The sequence below is a fragment of the Ambystoma mexicanum genome, chromosome 3p, assembly GCF_040938575.1.
Source record: "Ambystoma mexicanum isolate Mex_15411 chromosome 3p, UKY_AmexF1_1, whole genome shotgun sequence".
NCBI lineage: Eukaryota > Metazoa > Chordata > Amphibia > Caudata > Ambystomatidae > Ambystoma > Ambystoma mexicanum.
In genome coordinates, this window is record NC_090925.1 from 877022571 (window position 1) to 877038413 (window position 15843).

The window sequence follows — 15843 nt, forward strand, 5'->3', positions numbered from 1 at the left end:
GGAGGGCGATGATAGGCAGGTGACTATTGAGTCTGGCTCCTAGGAACAGCGCATTCTGCGATGGCGTCAAGCACAACTTTGGATAATTGATGGAGAATCCCAGATCAGTCAGTAGCTGGACGGCAGTCTCTTTGTGTCTGGCAGCAAACTCTTGCGAACTGAACCGAATGAGCTAGTTGTCCAGGTACAGGTACACGTGTATCCCCCGTGGATGCAGATGGGCCAACACCCTGGGGGCTGACTTCAGGCCAAAGGGGAGGGCCTTGAACTGGTAGTGCCACCCCTGCACTACGAAGCGCAGGAACATTTGGTGCTTCTTGTGAATGGGGATGTGGAAGTAGGCTTCCTCCAGGCCCAGCAATGCCAAGAAGTCTCTTTCTTCCAGTTGGCCGAGCACGTGCTGCAGCGTGACCATCCTGAATCTTTGAGACTTGAGGTACTTGTTGTGACGCCATAGCTCTAGAATGGGTCGGCAGCCCCCGGTTTTCTTTTTGACTAAAACGTATCTGCAGTAGACTCGGGAGCCCCGAATCGTCGAGGAACCAGCTCTATCGCCCCCTTTTGCAGCATGGCTTGTACCTCCTCCAAGAGTTGAGGGATGTGCTGATCCCACCAGGCCACCGGAGGGATCCACAGACATCTATGCTGAAACTCCAGGGTATGACCGAGGGCGAGAGCGTCCAGCACCAATCTGTCGATGGAGATCATCTTCCACTTGCTGATGAATCCAGTCAGCTGGCCTCCCACTGGGGTGCATGGGTGGGGGCCTGACGTCCTTGCCAATTCAGTCCTGCTTCGGCGCACTGCCTTGAGGGCGACGGCAGTGCGGACCACCTCCACCGTAGGCCTTGAAACAGCCTCTGTAGGCCTCTTGTGTCGTGGTCCAGGAGGGCTGGCAGTACCAGGGGAAACCTTTTGTCGATCTGCTTGACTTTTCTAAGGAGGAGCAAAGGGAAGAGCAGTGCTGCTGGAGCGTGCCCAGGGCACAGGCCGTCTCTGTATCCACCTTGATGGCCTACAAGGATTAGTTGCCAATCTTCGCAAAAAGGTTATCTCCGTCGAACGGCATGTCTAGTACACTCACCTCGACCTCCTGGCAGAAATTTGTGGCTTTCAGCCAGCCTTGACAACAGAGGCCAACACTGTTCCCCATCTGCCGGAATCCTGTATCAGCGATGTCCAGTGCCACCGTGAAGGCATGCTCCAAAGCCACCTCTCCCTCCTGGAAGAGGACCATCGCCTCCACCCTCTTGTTGTCTGGGAGGAACTTCAGAATCAGGCCCAACTTGTACCACAGCTCTCTGTCTTACCTGGCCACGATCGCCAGTGCGTTGACCCCCTTGATGATTGACGCTGCGGTGTAGATAACCTTCCTCCCCATGGCGTCCAACATCTTACCCTCGCTGTCCGTAGGGACTGAGGATGATGAGGAAGGATTCGACAACCTTTTCCTCGCAGTCGTCGACACCACTGAATCCGGCGATGGTTACGACCATAGGCTCTTGGGTGCGGACTCTGGCACCCAGTACTTTTCCTCCAGTCTATCCCGCTTGGCCAGGGCCATGCAGGGGTGCTACAAGAGGGCTATGCCCTCTTGCCACATGTCGTCCAGCACAGGTACTGCCATGATGGTCTTCCTATTGGCCTTGCGCCTCCTTGGTCTCCTCGGGCGTAAGCTGGAAAGTTTCAGAAGCTTTAGCAAACATGGAATGGAACGACCCCACCTCATCCGGTGGGGATGCTCTCAGATGCAGAGATCCATCCGCTGTGACTATATCATCGTCACCTGTCGTCGCTGTGTCCGTCCCAGTATCCGGGTCTACCGGGGGGAGGCACCCAACACAGATGAGGAGGCTAAAACGGGGGTGTCTGGTGACGCTTCCTCTTCTTAGCCGGAGGCTGGTCGAGGGCCGCCAGAACCAGGGCTTGCGGCATCCTTTACTGGATTTCAAACATCAAAGTGAACTGGGTCGATAGGATGTCCAGGGATACATCCCTCGGTGGGAATGGCGTGATCGGAGTGCTAGGCCCTGTGCCCTCCTCGTCCTCCACGTCCGTATGTAGGGACTCCAGGTCCTCATCGTCCGTGGATGAAACTTCCACGGCCTGGGACTTCCTCGGCCCCCAGTCCTTTTTGGACCCTGAGGGGTTGGAGCCGGGCTCAGAGACGGCATGCTCCTCTCAGGCGTGCCAGCCGGATTTGCCACAGTCACAGTGGAGGCGTCCCGCCTCAGAGGCAGGGACACATCGGGCGTAGTAGGGATTACCTTGCGGGGTCAGCCCCTTATGCCCTTGTGAGAGCAGCCGCCACCACCTCAATCGTCGATGAGGACTTCTCCTGTGCCACCTTCTCGGGTAGGTCAGCTGCCTTTTCCTCAGCCCCTGGCTTCTCCCGCAGCTTAGTCGGGTTGGGCGATTTTCTATTTGAAGAGGAGCTCGAATTGCTGGCTGGCTGGCGATGGAGGCAGATGTTGATCGCGCCCGGCCCATCGCAGGACCCACTTGCGCTGCAACCCTGATGGAGCTGGACTTGCAGTGCTTAGCCTTGTCTTGGGCCCCCATAGATGGGGTGCCCTCAAAGGACTTAGAAGCCCGCTCCTCGGACATGCCGGTCCTAGGTGAAGGATGACCCTGCTCGGGGCACGGGGAAGAGGCATTGTCGTTCAGCCACGCCGCCAGTCTACTGTGTCGATTCTTCATTGTTTTCTTGGAGAAGCCGAGGCATATCTCGCACTCTCCCTCCTTGTGGTCTGGGTGAAGACAGTAGAGGCACTGGAGGTGTTTGTCCTCTGCAAACACGTTCCGTAGCACGCATCTGGTGCAGGGTCTGAAAAGGGACCTTCCTTCCTTCTCCTCCGTCATGGCCGGAGGTGCTGAGTAGGCCCGATGGCCTTCTGGAAACTTTTAAGAAACTTAGACGATCCTCGCCCTTGAGGGGCACTTGAAATTCACTGACAAACTGGTCCCCGCTGTCGGCAGATGGAGAGAAGAGCACACGGGCTCTTTTTTGACAAAAATAGAAACTTGTTCCATCAAAAAACAAAAACAAATGAAGAAGCTCACAGAGCAAAACCAGAGGACTACCAACACTGAAACGTGCTGTAAAAATCTAAAGATGGCGGCCAAAAGTGGGGCTTAGGGTGAGGACTGTCATTGGCTGGGTGCAGTATGACCCAGAGGACAGTAATTGGTTTAGAGGAGAAATACAGTTTGTAAGTGAAAGTGAAACTGTTTTCTTTTACTGAGGATTCCCAGCCTAACGACAGGGAATATTCATGAACATGTGAATTCATGCCAGACCCCATGCTGGAGACATTTAACTATTCACTCAGAGTTTCAAGTTACCAACTGACTCTTTTACAATTAAGTACACTTTTCAACACTTGTTCTACCTTTCAAGGCAGATCATTTAAATTATCTAGACCTTCCCAATTCTACTACATGAGTTGTCTCGGAGGCAGAAGAGGGAACCTCATGGTCTAGGAGCCAGCAGTAGGCAGGGTGAGATAGGGCTTAGTTGCAGGCAAAGTCAGAGTTCTTGAGGAAGACTAGGCAAAAAGCAAGTAGTTCACATTGAAAGTAAGTTAGGGTCCAGAGACTTCAGAGAAGACACCTAGGAAGATTCCAGCAGTGGGCCTGGGCGAACTGGACGAGAGACCTCCCAATCAAAGTAGCACCTCAAGGATACACAGGAATCACAAGAGACTGAAAGCAAGTAAATACCACAGCCAACACAGTAACTCAGCACAGATGTGTTGCAGCAGGAAGACCTCAGGATATGCAGCCAAAAACTGGGCCGATGGATTCCTTGGTCTAGAAGACAGGACTTTGGAAGGACTTTTGCAGCAGAGATTACGGAAGGCGGCTCCAGGCAATATTTTCCTCATGGCAAGATGTGGCTCTGTGGATATGGCGCTTTTTTCAGGAGCACAGAAGAAGACCGAATATCGCTGGTCGGATTCTCGTTGTTTGCAAGGTACAGTACTCTGGTGAGGGGACTTTAAAGACTAGATTCACATCTCTTAGGTCCAGCAGGATGCCCACAAAGTTTAAGCACGTTCGGAATTTGGAAGACCATGCATCGCACAATGGCTTGAGGTCCCAGGGTATTGGGGTATTGCAGCCCTGCAAGGTTGCAGCATGATGTGGGATGGCTCAAAATGCAGGTCTTCTTGAATCTAGTGGGTCTCACCAGGCTCTGGGTCGTCATTTTCAGAGTCCCCAGGTCGATTTGAAGGAAGGGTAACAGCAGGCTCTCCGGTCGCTGGAAATCACTAAAACCTTGGTTTCTTCATCTTCCTCTTTGATTTTGTTTCCAGTGGTCGACTTGTCAGCAGCTTCCAGGTTCAGAGTTTTTATCAGGAACTACAGCACAACCTCTGCATTCGCTCCCTGCATTTTACATAAAGGGGCAGTCTGACTGTCCAATCAGGACAACCATCCCCCCACTGGGAGTTGTTCCCTTCCAGGCAAGGTGGACGACAAAGGGCTGCAGAGTTTTGGACTCCTCCCTCGCTTCCTGTCTTTCCAGACACACTGGAGCCTGTGCAGGGCGGGGAATCCACAGGGGAAGACCTCAGAAACAGCAAGCACACAAGAAATGGCGAAAAAAGAAGGAGTCCACCATTTTGGAAAAACAGTGGCCCTTCTGTGCATTACAGAGGCTGAATTAACCTGTGAGTAATAAAGGTAAAACCACTGCCACCTGCCATTCATATAAAACTCGCAATTGTAACAAAATGTTACCAGGTAAGTAAGAAAGGGGATACATGGTATCCCTCCCAGTACTCCACATAAGGTGAGTTGTGCTGGCCCACTATATACAATGTAAAGGGGGATGAAAATCCCTCTTTACTACTTGGGAACTGTAGTTCACCCAAGTACATGAAAGAGAAGTTAACAGGGGAGCCCATAGGGGCAACCCAGCCTAAGCCCAAAAGTTGTAGGAAACTATAACTTCAACCATGCACTATGGAGAGACATACAAAGGTCACCCATAAAAAGAATAAAAGACTAGGGACAAGGTAAAATAGTTACCTAGTCAAAACAAAAGGTTCTGGGGCTGACACAGGTCAGGAAGATTTAGCATCGATATGAAAATCTTACCCAACACCCTGTACCACCCAGTGGACAGAGCAGCTCCGTTTTGGGCTACCCTGCTAGGAGCAGTACCTTTCTGCATTTTGTCCTGGAACTTGAGGGGCCCTCAGCAAGGCCTGCAAGTAGCCTTCCTGCCATGTTTCAGTGTCCCCGCATCGACAGGCCTTGTTCTGGAAGGCTTCCTTTGTTTGCGACTACTGGGACACCTGCTGTCACCCGTGTGCGTTGATTGTCACAGAATTCGGCCATTCCCACGTCTGGTAGAGTGCTCTGAAGAGCCCTGCATCGGTACCTGCTGCCTTTCTCCACTGGAAAGGGACTCGGCTCCTGGACCCGACCGGAGCCTTGCTGGCACCCGCAGCTCCTGGGCATCTTCTACTAGAGCTAATGGCTGGAAAACCTACCTGCAGCAACCTGCATTCGACCGGCTAAGTCCATTGGAAAAATCAGAGTAAGGGCAGTGAACAGCTGCAATACTTACCAGTGCTCCTATCTCCTCTATTATAACGTTTCTTAAGAACTTTGTCTTATATTTATTTCCATTGCTTTTACCATGTTTGTTGAAAAAGCTGCCCTAGAAACTAGGAAAAATAATTTACTTACCTGTAAATCCCTTTGAAACTTCTGCACTAATCTTCACACCCACAGAAACATTTACTACCTTTTTACCAACTTCTACACGTACTTTGTGAACTTTTGGACACAAGACCTCATTCAACTTAGGGTTGGACTTCTAAATTTAGGACTTCTATTCCTATGAACTGTTGATACAATTGCCTAATTACGGGCCTTTTCCTTGCAGGTATTAGGTGATTTATAAAATTGTATTATCTGTGACTCTATATAAGTTTTATATTTAGACAGTTGTGTGAGATTACCTGATTGATACATATCCAGTGATGTTCCCAAAATGTAAATACTGAATGAAATATTACCGAAACAATACCGGAAAAAATATATATATAGGGGGTGGGGGTAAAGTGTTAAAAGGTGTGTGGGGTGGTTCAGGTTGGAGTTACAAGGGGGAAACGGGAGGATTGGGGAGAACCCCCCATATAAAAAAATATATAATTCTGGTAACATTTCATTTGTTGAAATACATTTCAGTAATATCACATGAAAAGTGTTCTTGGGGCTATATTAAATATAGTATTTTTGTACTTACTGTCTAAGTGTAATCACTTACTGTGTGAACTCATTGTGGACCCCTGTCCCCACTCACCTCCCTCGAGACTCAGCCTTGACCACTCTAAACGCTTACCATGATTGGGATTGGCTATACTCCCAGATTGCCGAGGTTCACTATAACTAGGGTGGCCTCCTAAACACAGTCTACCAGGCCAGAGTTTAGAAATCCATATTAACAGATTTAACCAGAAGGCATACATTACACAAGAGATTTGCCAGATCACAACCAAGGGCAACTAATTCACAGAGTTTCACTGAAAGGGTACATATTGAACTCGTAGTATAAAGGACAGAGCATGACACCTAGATAGGTCATCTACTATGAAATAAATCCTACAGCCACTGCAGCTAGTCCGTGCCCCTTAAAACAGAAACGGGTGCCTTCGTTTAACAGCAATGTTTCAATCTTAAGTGCCTCCAAATTCTCCTTACTTGTTGGTCGCATGGCTGTAGCTGACCACCTCCGCCAGGATCCACTGCTCATCTCCATCCACAGCTTTCACCCGAGCGGCCACCTTATCACCTGGCTTTGCCACATAGTCACTGGAGGCAGGAATCGCTCCACAAAGAGGCGGCGGCCTTTGGGGGAAGAAATGAAAATTCACTCCATTAACCAGTCAAGAGTTTTCTTACACACCAAAGGTCCAACTTTCCACCAAGGAGTTTGCTTGTATGCCCCTCATCCTACTGCTGCCACTATGTTACAAAGGAGATGACTTCCTCTACCAATCTTACCTCAGTCAAAACTTCTTCTGTCGCACACTGGAAGTTTCAGTCTATCACTTGCACACCACAACTTCTTCTGAATCAGTGAGGAAGGCTTTTTCTTTTTACTGCTTTTCTATAAGGCCCCACCAGAAGGTTTCAAGACTTTTGTGTTTATAACCCGTTTTTCAGTAAAATAGGCTTTTTTCATGTTCACTTAGCATCGCAACACATTTCTTTTGGAGAGCACCATTCAGACACTGTGGCTGTAAGTTCATGTGCACACTGTCATCCATTCGATTGTGTTAGTAATTGTTAAGAGAGATTTTCTTTTTTTGTAAGTCGTTGCCTCTCTTCCTTGAGCCTCCCAGCACTACTATTAGATTCTCTGGACTTTTTCACTGAACTTCAAGGTGCGTGAGACTATCACACTCCTCTCCTGCATTCACCTTTGTTTTGGGGACACTGGACACCATGCGGGGGATTCCAGTGGAGGAGATCTCTCCCCTTTATTCTATGTTTAGCTATGTCAGCAACCCCACCCTCATCCCTATGCAGTGTTCTACAAATGTCCTCCCTTACCCTTTTGCAATGTCGTTTTGTGAGCACTGGGTGTCCCATGTGTCTGCCAGTGTGTGAGTGGTCATCTCCTTTTAATGATGGGGTTTGGCCCATTGAGCACAAGCCATTTTACATGGGGTGCTGTGGGGACACTGTCCCCTTTCCTCTGTTCTGATTAACATTTTTCCAGGCATCCTCTGAACAGGCTGGTGGCAGTTGTATTTTTACCCATTTAGCGGGTGCACTATTGAGCCCTTCTCTTTTAGCCACAATAATGCACTTAAGAGAACCATATACTCAAAACGGCCTCTCCACGTGTTTAAAGTCCAGTTAAAGATGTCCTGTTCTTGCTGGCAGTCCTAACTTGCCAGGTACATGCAGGGTTCTTGAGGAAAGCGTGTGAAGGTTCTCCTGTGTGCAGGAGCTGGCAGGAGCTGGTGGGGAGGGGGCTGTATAAGCCCAATCCACATTCTGCCACGATTCAATGCCTGGACTGGTAGGAACAACCAGTCTCGACACCTGCCCGAGGATCCGTGCTTTGACCTTTTGGAAGTGTCCCTGGAACACCCAATGGACTGACCACCTCTCTTCCTGGGCAACCTCACTGCAGCCATGGGCGTAAGATCCTATAATTCCCAACTATTTATGCTGAGAGCAGTGAAAAACGGTTTCTACTGATCACTTTCGGCTTTTAGTTTGATCACTTAGTGATTATGAAAAATCAATTTTAATTGGTATCCAACAATCATCTTTGGCCCATCAAAGCGGTCATTTATACAGCTATACACTTTGTTTCTGGGGCACAGAAATTTGATCGTATTACCCTGATTTAGCAATCCCACCATTGGCTACCTCTTGAAGCTACAATATTTAAATTCGGTATAACTTACAAAGCTATTCATTTTCAGACTCCTGCTTTCTTCTCTGTCAAATAAAAAAATATCAGGAGGGTCAAGAGGTCTCCGTAGTCGAGACGCACTACTTCTTGAAGTACCAAAGTTCAAATGTATGTCTTTTGCCAAAAGATCTTTTTCAGGTGCTGCTGTGTATTTTTGGAACCTATTACCATCTGTTTTACGTACAATTCCAGACTACCTGAGATTCAGGAAAACACTGAAACATGGCTATGGAAAAATAAAATGAAATAATCAAGATTGATAGTTTCGATGATTGTATGACCTATTCACACTTGCTTTTTGCTACTTTATGATCTTAGATTTAATATTTGTATGTTATTACATAGTGTTTATATGCATTGTTAAGTGCTCAGATGCATTGTGCATTGTCAACACTATATAAAAAACAAAGTAAATAAAATATCAGTGGAACTTGTTGGATGTTCAACTTGTGCTACAAGATGCCTGTTCCTACCTTTTCAGCATTCCCGTCTCAACAGAAGCTGTGCAGGGCCTGGGTTAGGAAAGATTTATTTTTTTTAGCAATTTTCCCTGCATAGTTCTATGGACCCCCAAAATGTTTGCTTTTGTTTTTGAACCTGTCCTGACTTTTTACAGAAAGTGAAGCATTTTTATTTTTTTTTAATCGGGAAACTGATCAGTCTTTCAGACTATCAGCACTTGGTCCCTTTACTTTTTTGTTAACGTTTTAACAATGCACACAGCATCTTACAATGCAGTGCAGAGGGGATACGTTTGTAATACCCTAGTCCTTTACACTTGGGATTTTTCATTACTTTTATATGTGCTTAAACCCATGCTGTTGGCAGCAATTATATTTTTACCATTTTTGTGTTATTTCTTGTGTGCACTTTTGCATTTACCGCATTGGCTACTGAACATTGCTAGCCACCTAAAATGGCCATGCCACAAGATTTTTGCTTGTTCTTCGGCCTCATTGTTGTTTGCTGTTCTTCCTGCCTTACCAGGTCAGTAGACCACTTATAAGGTCATGCACTTGCCTAAGACCGCCCTAGCCTTCGTGGACTAGTAATGCCTTTGTGCTTGTGGTGCCCAAGAAGGGGGTGGGACTGTCCGTTCCATTCCACATCATTGGTGCCTAAAAGTCTGGGTGTGTGTTTTAGGGGTGTTTTCCTAAAGTCCACTTAAGGCCAGACTCTAATCAACGATCCCTTGGTATACAGGTCCTCAACTCTTAGTATAAGTCTCTACTACCCAAAGATTTGGTTGAATGGCAGAGCAGCCAAGCATATTTTATGAGGAGGATGTGAACTGTAGGTAATTACACTGAACCCAGTCTATACAATAGTCACACTGAAAGTTATATTGAAATATATTTATTTTATATACACAAGGAAGGTAAGTAAATACTAGACTAACCAACAAACACAGGAATTATTCACAATACTTTTCACAGGTGACTGCTTAAAATTGTAGTTGTTTCCGGTTACACTTTTTACAGAGAATAGCACTAATGACAGTTCTACCGTATAAACGAGTAGTGCCGTGCACTTGAATACACTACAGATGAACGGTAATGCATTCAGATAATAAAGTCACAGCAGACAACGACTGTGGGAAAAAAAGGAAGGTTATTCACACTTTAGCAACAATTTACTTTTCAAGGTTATCTAGCGCTTTGGTAGTCCAATCTCTAACTATCCAATGTCATTGTATGAGAAGAACAAAAGTCTTATGTAGCAGCTCGAAAGGCAAAGTTCTTAGTCACTTAAATACCAAGCATTGACAAAGCCAACTGTTTTGGCTTGTCTAGAGGTATCAAGCCTTTGCCAGGCACTGCTATCATATGCTCATGTACTCGCAAAATGTTGCTACTTCTACCATTAACAGCAGGTAGAACCATTATGACAGTGCCTGGCAAATGCCTTTCCCATGCCTACAAAAAATCAAGTAATGCTGGCATTGCTAATGCTGGTTAACCCTTTGAAGTGGTCTATGGGATATGGAGGGTTGCCAATGGTGGAAGCTGAGTGTTTTGAGTATTAGGTAATGTGGATGATTGATGTGTTGCAAAGATTCTCCCTTTATTCCTTTAACCCCTCTCACCTTACTGTGCATTAGTTTCATGTTAGGTGCATTGGTTTCTTATGTTTGTGTGTTTTGGGAAGTATACTTTTCATTCCCTTTGAAGCTCTGACCTATTGTGCATGTCTGGAAATATTGAAGTAGTTTATAAAAAATAAAATAGAAAAAAAAACACTAGTTCAGCTGATGTAATTTCCAGAATGTTTGCGGCATGAATACCTTTTGTCCAAGTACGAGCTGTGAGCCGAAAATCAACGTGGACAGTTTTTAGGTACGTTTTTCTAAAGTCCAACTGGTGTGGGACTTTATAAGACTTATCGCTTAGTATTGGACCCAACTCTTAATATTGGCCTGTACTACACAAGTGGGTAGAGTGGCTGGGCAGCCAGGCTCATATTAAGAGGGGGTTATGTGAGCTGTAGAGGGGTACAAAGAAATCAGTACACACATAGACCCAAGAAAAAACATACTCAAAGTTATATTAAAATATATTTATATATACACAAGGCACACAATAAAATCTAAAATGCAGCACTAACAATAACATTCAATTGTATATAGGATCAAGTAATTACAGGAACAATAATGCAGGTGAGTAACTTTTTCTATGCTTTACATATCCAGCACATAGAGTGAAGTCAATTAAGGTCAGTATCGGCACTTGTGTATCAACTTTGCAAAATTGAGTTGGTGGGAAAGTTTAAAGTTAGACAGAACACAGCTAGCAACTGTTAACACGTTCACTCTCCCAGAGGGGTGTAGGCAGTCTGTTTCCTAGCAATAAAAGTGTTCACAATTAAAGCCTATGGAGGACCCAGCATTGTCAAAGCCAATAGGATCAAGAAGATGGGACCTTTGGGAAACCATCGCAGCCAAAGTCAAATGGACAGTTCCAGTTCTGATGACGATCTTCAGAGGAAAAGTTAGTTAACCAGTCAGTGGTTCATGAAGAAAACACAGGAGCTCAAGGGGAGCCTTCCTGACAACACACAAGCTGTTAGGCCTGCACAGAGGAGTTGAGGTCATATCTTACTTGAAGAAAACAGCACTTGCTAAGCCAGGAAGCACCGAAAATGGCAGGATGTAATTACAACCCAAGCCCCAAAGTACCTTGAAAATGAAGAAGAAATGGTTGCTCACTTCCTTTTAGGTACAACGTTGCAGACCCCCGATTCCTGCTCCTTGGTCGTGGTGACGAAAGGGGAGACCTCTGGCGGGCTTTTGCAGCAGCACACAGGAGAAGGGGTCGGCACCAATGGATTCAGTTCACTTCAGCGGCTCTTTGTGGTTTTGGCACCCTTTTCTTAGTGCCAAGAATAAATGAATATCGCTGGTGGGATTCTCTTTGATTACTCAGTCCTGAACTCAGGTGAGGGGACTTTTGGTGAAGAATTCCTGCCTCTGGAGGTCCACGCGGATGCCTGTAAAGTTTCTGCCGGAAATTGCAAGGCAAAAAACACATTTTGTCAGCAGTCGTTTCAGGCATGAACGTGTTAGGAAGGATTCCTCTCTATACTGCACCTTTCCTTCCATTTCTATGGAGCGCCCAAACGTTTTGCTTTCATTTTGAATCGGACTTGTTCTTTTTACAGTGCAGTGAAGCCTTAAAGGGATGGTCTAGTAAAAATTTTTAATTAAAAAATAGATAGGCCACATAAAAAAAAAAATACTAGCATCCTCCGTTTTAAAACTTCCTATGTAAAATTTTGAGCTATTCAAGCTCAAAATTCGAAAAAGCAAGCACAGGGGCGCAGCCATTTTGTGAAATGGAGGCCCTCCTGTGCTGGCTTTTGCTTTTGCGGCACTAATGAAGGAAAAGCCAGCCAGCTGTAGTAAACAAAGTCTACCGCTGGGTGGCTTTCCCTTCATTAGTGCCGGGACTCGGAGGACGCAGACCGGAGACCAGAGCAGGAAAGCTGCAGCTGAATCTCGGTAAGTGCTATTTATTTTTTTTACAAAAAATAAGCACTAGCTGCAGTTTTTTTTCTAAGTTTTCCGGGCTGGAGGAGCCCGGAAAACTTAGAAATAAAACCGCAGCTTTAAAAACGTTGTATGTATGTTTGCGGTCGCTTTTGAGGCGACCGCAAACATAAATACAACGTTATTGTGTTGGAAAACGCTGCGGTTTTAAAACCGCAGCGTTTTCCAACACAACCGCGTGTGTTTCTGCCTGCTGTGGCTATCACTTTGGGTCTCCGGTGCTCGGAGCACCGGAGACCCAAAGTGATAGCCACAGCAGGCAGAAACACACGCGGTTATCTTTACATGCCCTGGGAGCACCTGAGACTTTAACACAGTATTGACTGTTCTTACTGTTTACCTCAGCATATGAAATGACCATTGGTTCCCTATGAATGGAACAGGACCTTTCCTCCATGATAAAATATATGTTCAGTATTTCTGTCCTTAAATGTTCAAGTGCACTATGTCAATTACGTATTTCTGTTTATCATTCTTAATTGTTCCTATCCTGCAACACTTTCTGGTTAACGCCATTGTAAAATGTATGGGTCATAACATGATGACCTATCCTCTTGTCTCACATTTCTATGAGTAAAAATTATCCAAGTTCTCTCCCTGGAGTCTTTTTGTATTTGAGCTTGCCCTGATCAATATTCTGTTCAGCACCTTCCCTTCCACCTGGACTGATCAGGGAATAGCCAGGAGCCCTTCAATGTACACCCCTTACAAGCTCACCAACTCTTAGACCACTCGCCTAGCAACCTTGAACTGGTTTGGCAACAGCTCCCCAGAGTTGTCCCGTCCCAATATAGGTTGGCCTTATATACTTCTGTCCACCAGGCCAGCGTATAGAAAATCAGTCCTAACAGAATGCATTGATGAAACTTTGTATGGGTGTTTGGATTTGACCAGATTTGTTGTATGCAAATTGTGAGCTTTCATGGACCAGAACACAAATTATAGAAGATGATGTTGTATAGCCAGTGAAAGAATTTGAGCTGAATTGATGTCAAGGTGGAAGTTTAACACAGCAAAACCCCCAAAATTAGCCTAGTGCTGGAAGTGATACCACCTTAACCCTGTGCCCTTTTCTACAGGCCATGAGAGCATTCAAACATCACAATTTCATCACATTTTGCATAACATACAACATTCTCAATGACATCATGGCAAAATAGAGCACTAACAGAGCAGATTATATTTAAAAGTGAGAGAGATTGGATATTTTAAAAATTACTACACATACAAATTAGGTACTCACACCATTTCACCCCTGCTACCATTAATGGCCAGTTAATACCACTATGTCTGTGCCTGGAAGATGCCTTTGCCATGCCTACACAAAAGCCCAAACTGTTGGCATTGTCAATGCTTGTTTTGGTTAGGTGCTGGGATAGAGGGAAAAGGAGGGGCTGTGGAGGGGAGATGCCCAAGCTGTAGAAAGATGCTGGGGCAGTGGCTAGACATTGTTTCTTGGGAAAGATGCTTGGGCTTGGAGCGATGCTGATGCTGTGGACAGGTCCTGGAAGGGTGTGGGATAGGGATTGTGGAGAGATCCTATGTCTGTGAAAATGAGCCGGGCTGTGGACAGATACTGGATCTTTTAAGAGATGAGTGAGCTGGGTAGATACCATAGAGCAGGTGATGGGTGCAGGAGCTGTGGGGCGATGAGAGGGCTATGGAGAGAGAAAATAGGGTTGAGGACTTATTCTGCAGCTATGTGGATGATGCAATTGTGGAAACATGGTAGGCCTTTGTAGTTGTGATCCCTAGGAGAGAGCACAGGCTACTAGCAATGGCTCTAGCCTGCTTCCTACTCATGGGCACTGCTTAATGCATGAAGCCAGCAGCTGGCAGTCAAGTGATCAGAGTGCCCTCGCACCCCTAATGTGAGGTCGTGCTTGATTCACCCTCTTCCATTTTCAAGGGTGTGTTAGAAATATTATGCAGTGGCCTGTGTAGCAGATACCCGTATGCTGCCTCTTCTACCTAACCCATTGTTACAAAGTCCCCCCACGCCTCTCCTCAATAATGAGAAAATATGCCTCCAACACAACAATCCTTGAAATTATGTTATCAGAATGGGCGAGCTGCCACAACTAGGTGATTTAATTGTGTCCTAAGTCTGATAAAATATCTACAGTATAGATAGTGAAGTATTCCTGCTAGCAGGAGGACCCTGCCACCTTCTTTTCAGAACGTTGATGAATCTCCATGGTAGTTCATGATAAACTGTCAGCCAATCAAATTACAGCAATTAGACAACGGACACACAGCTGTATAATTCACAACAGTATGTAGCTTTTTGCCCCTGCACCCTGGTATGTGAACAAGCAGAAACAGGCTACAGAAGAAATAGTAGCCCCTTGCAGCAAAAGGACCACAAGCAGGCACACCCCTTGGCTCTCACTAGGCTCAAAATATCAAACCAAACACACATTTAAATAGCCCAATAGCAGGCGAAAAAGAGCAGCTTTCTTAACAGAAAGTGCAAAGCAGAACAATATTTTTACCTGCAGTTTGCTGTGGATCGTTATAGTGCACAATTACAAGACAGAATGGCTCAACACAGAGAAAATGGCACCACAAATAGTCAACATCATGAGCCATTGCTGTCGCGTCCGTTTTCATATGAGAAAAGTTGGCTGCTTGTGGACATAGGCTTTCATAGAGGACACATAATAAGCAGAATATTTTAAGACTTCCAAATGGGGTCGCGTTCTAAGTCGCCAGTGAGTGCCCCGTCTTGCCAACTAAACTTACTGCCAGCGCTGTGGACATTGACCGCACTTGTTAAAGCTACTGGATGCAGTGCCAGTAAGCGCACTCACCTGCCACAAGATGTCCTGCACGTGAGCTGCACCGGCAGAGTGCAGGGACGGCTCCGGGCGGCCCAGCACCTGGTAGTATCGTCCATCAGCTCGCTGTCCCGGGCCGCCTTGCAGCAGTCAAACTCCCAATACAGCACACAGAGAGACAGCTCCTGCGAGGGCCGGAAAGGGGGCTCGAGGTGAGCAGCAGAGCCCCAAAATCACGCCCAGACTGGGCCCTCAGAGAGGGCTGCCGCTTCTTCTCAACTCCAGCAGCACTCTGTTCGCTCGGCTCTCAGCGGTTGATGCAAGGCTTTCTGTGTGGAGTCAGCAGAGCTAGGTACAAGAGCTGAACGTTCACCGTGATGGTGAAGCACTGCACATCCTGCTACACACTACCTCTACCCCCGGGTTACCAAAGAACACAGCCACTCCAACCAAAGGGGGCTGTGCGCCAGGCTCTTCACCTCCAGCAGCAGCTCGTAGGAGCTGCCAGTCGAAAAATTATGATGTGGCATAAATATATCCTTTTTATGGATAGAGTCCTCATGTTT

At 46.3% G+C, this 15843-nt stretch overlaps 1 protein-coding gene across 2 annotated transcripts in view; it reads right to left on the minus strand.

The window, feature by feature from the left end:
• Window positions 1-15843, minus strand: part of SGF29 (SAGA complex associated factor 29) — a 340015-nt gene that overhangs the window by 183748 nt on the left and 140424 nt on the right. For both annotated transcript variants that reach the window (XM_069652089.1, XM_069652088.1), the window contains exon 7: window positions 6721-6867. In XM_069652089.1, coding sequence (XP_069508190.1) covers window positions 6721-6867 — 147 coding nt within the window. The remainder of the gene's footprint in view (window positions 1-6720; window positions 6868-15843) is intronic.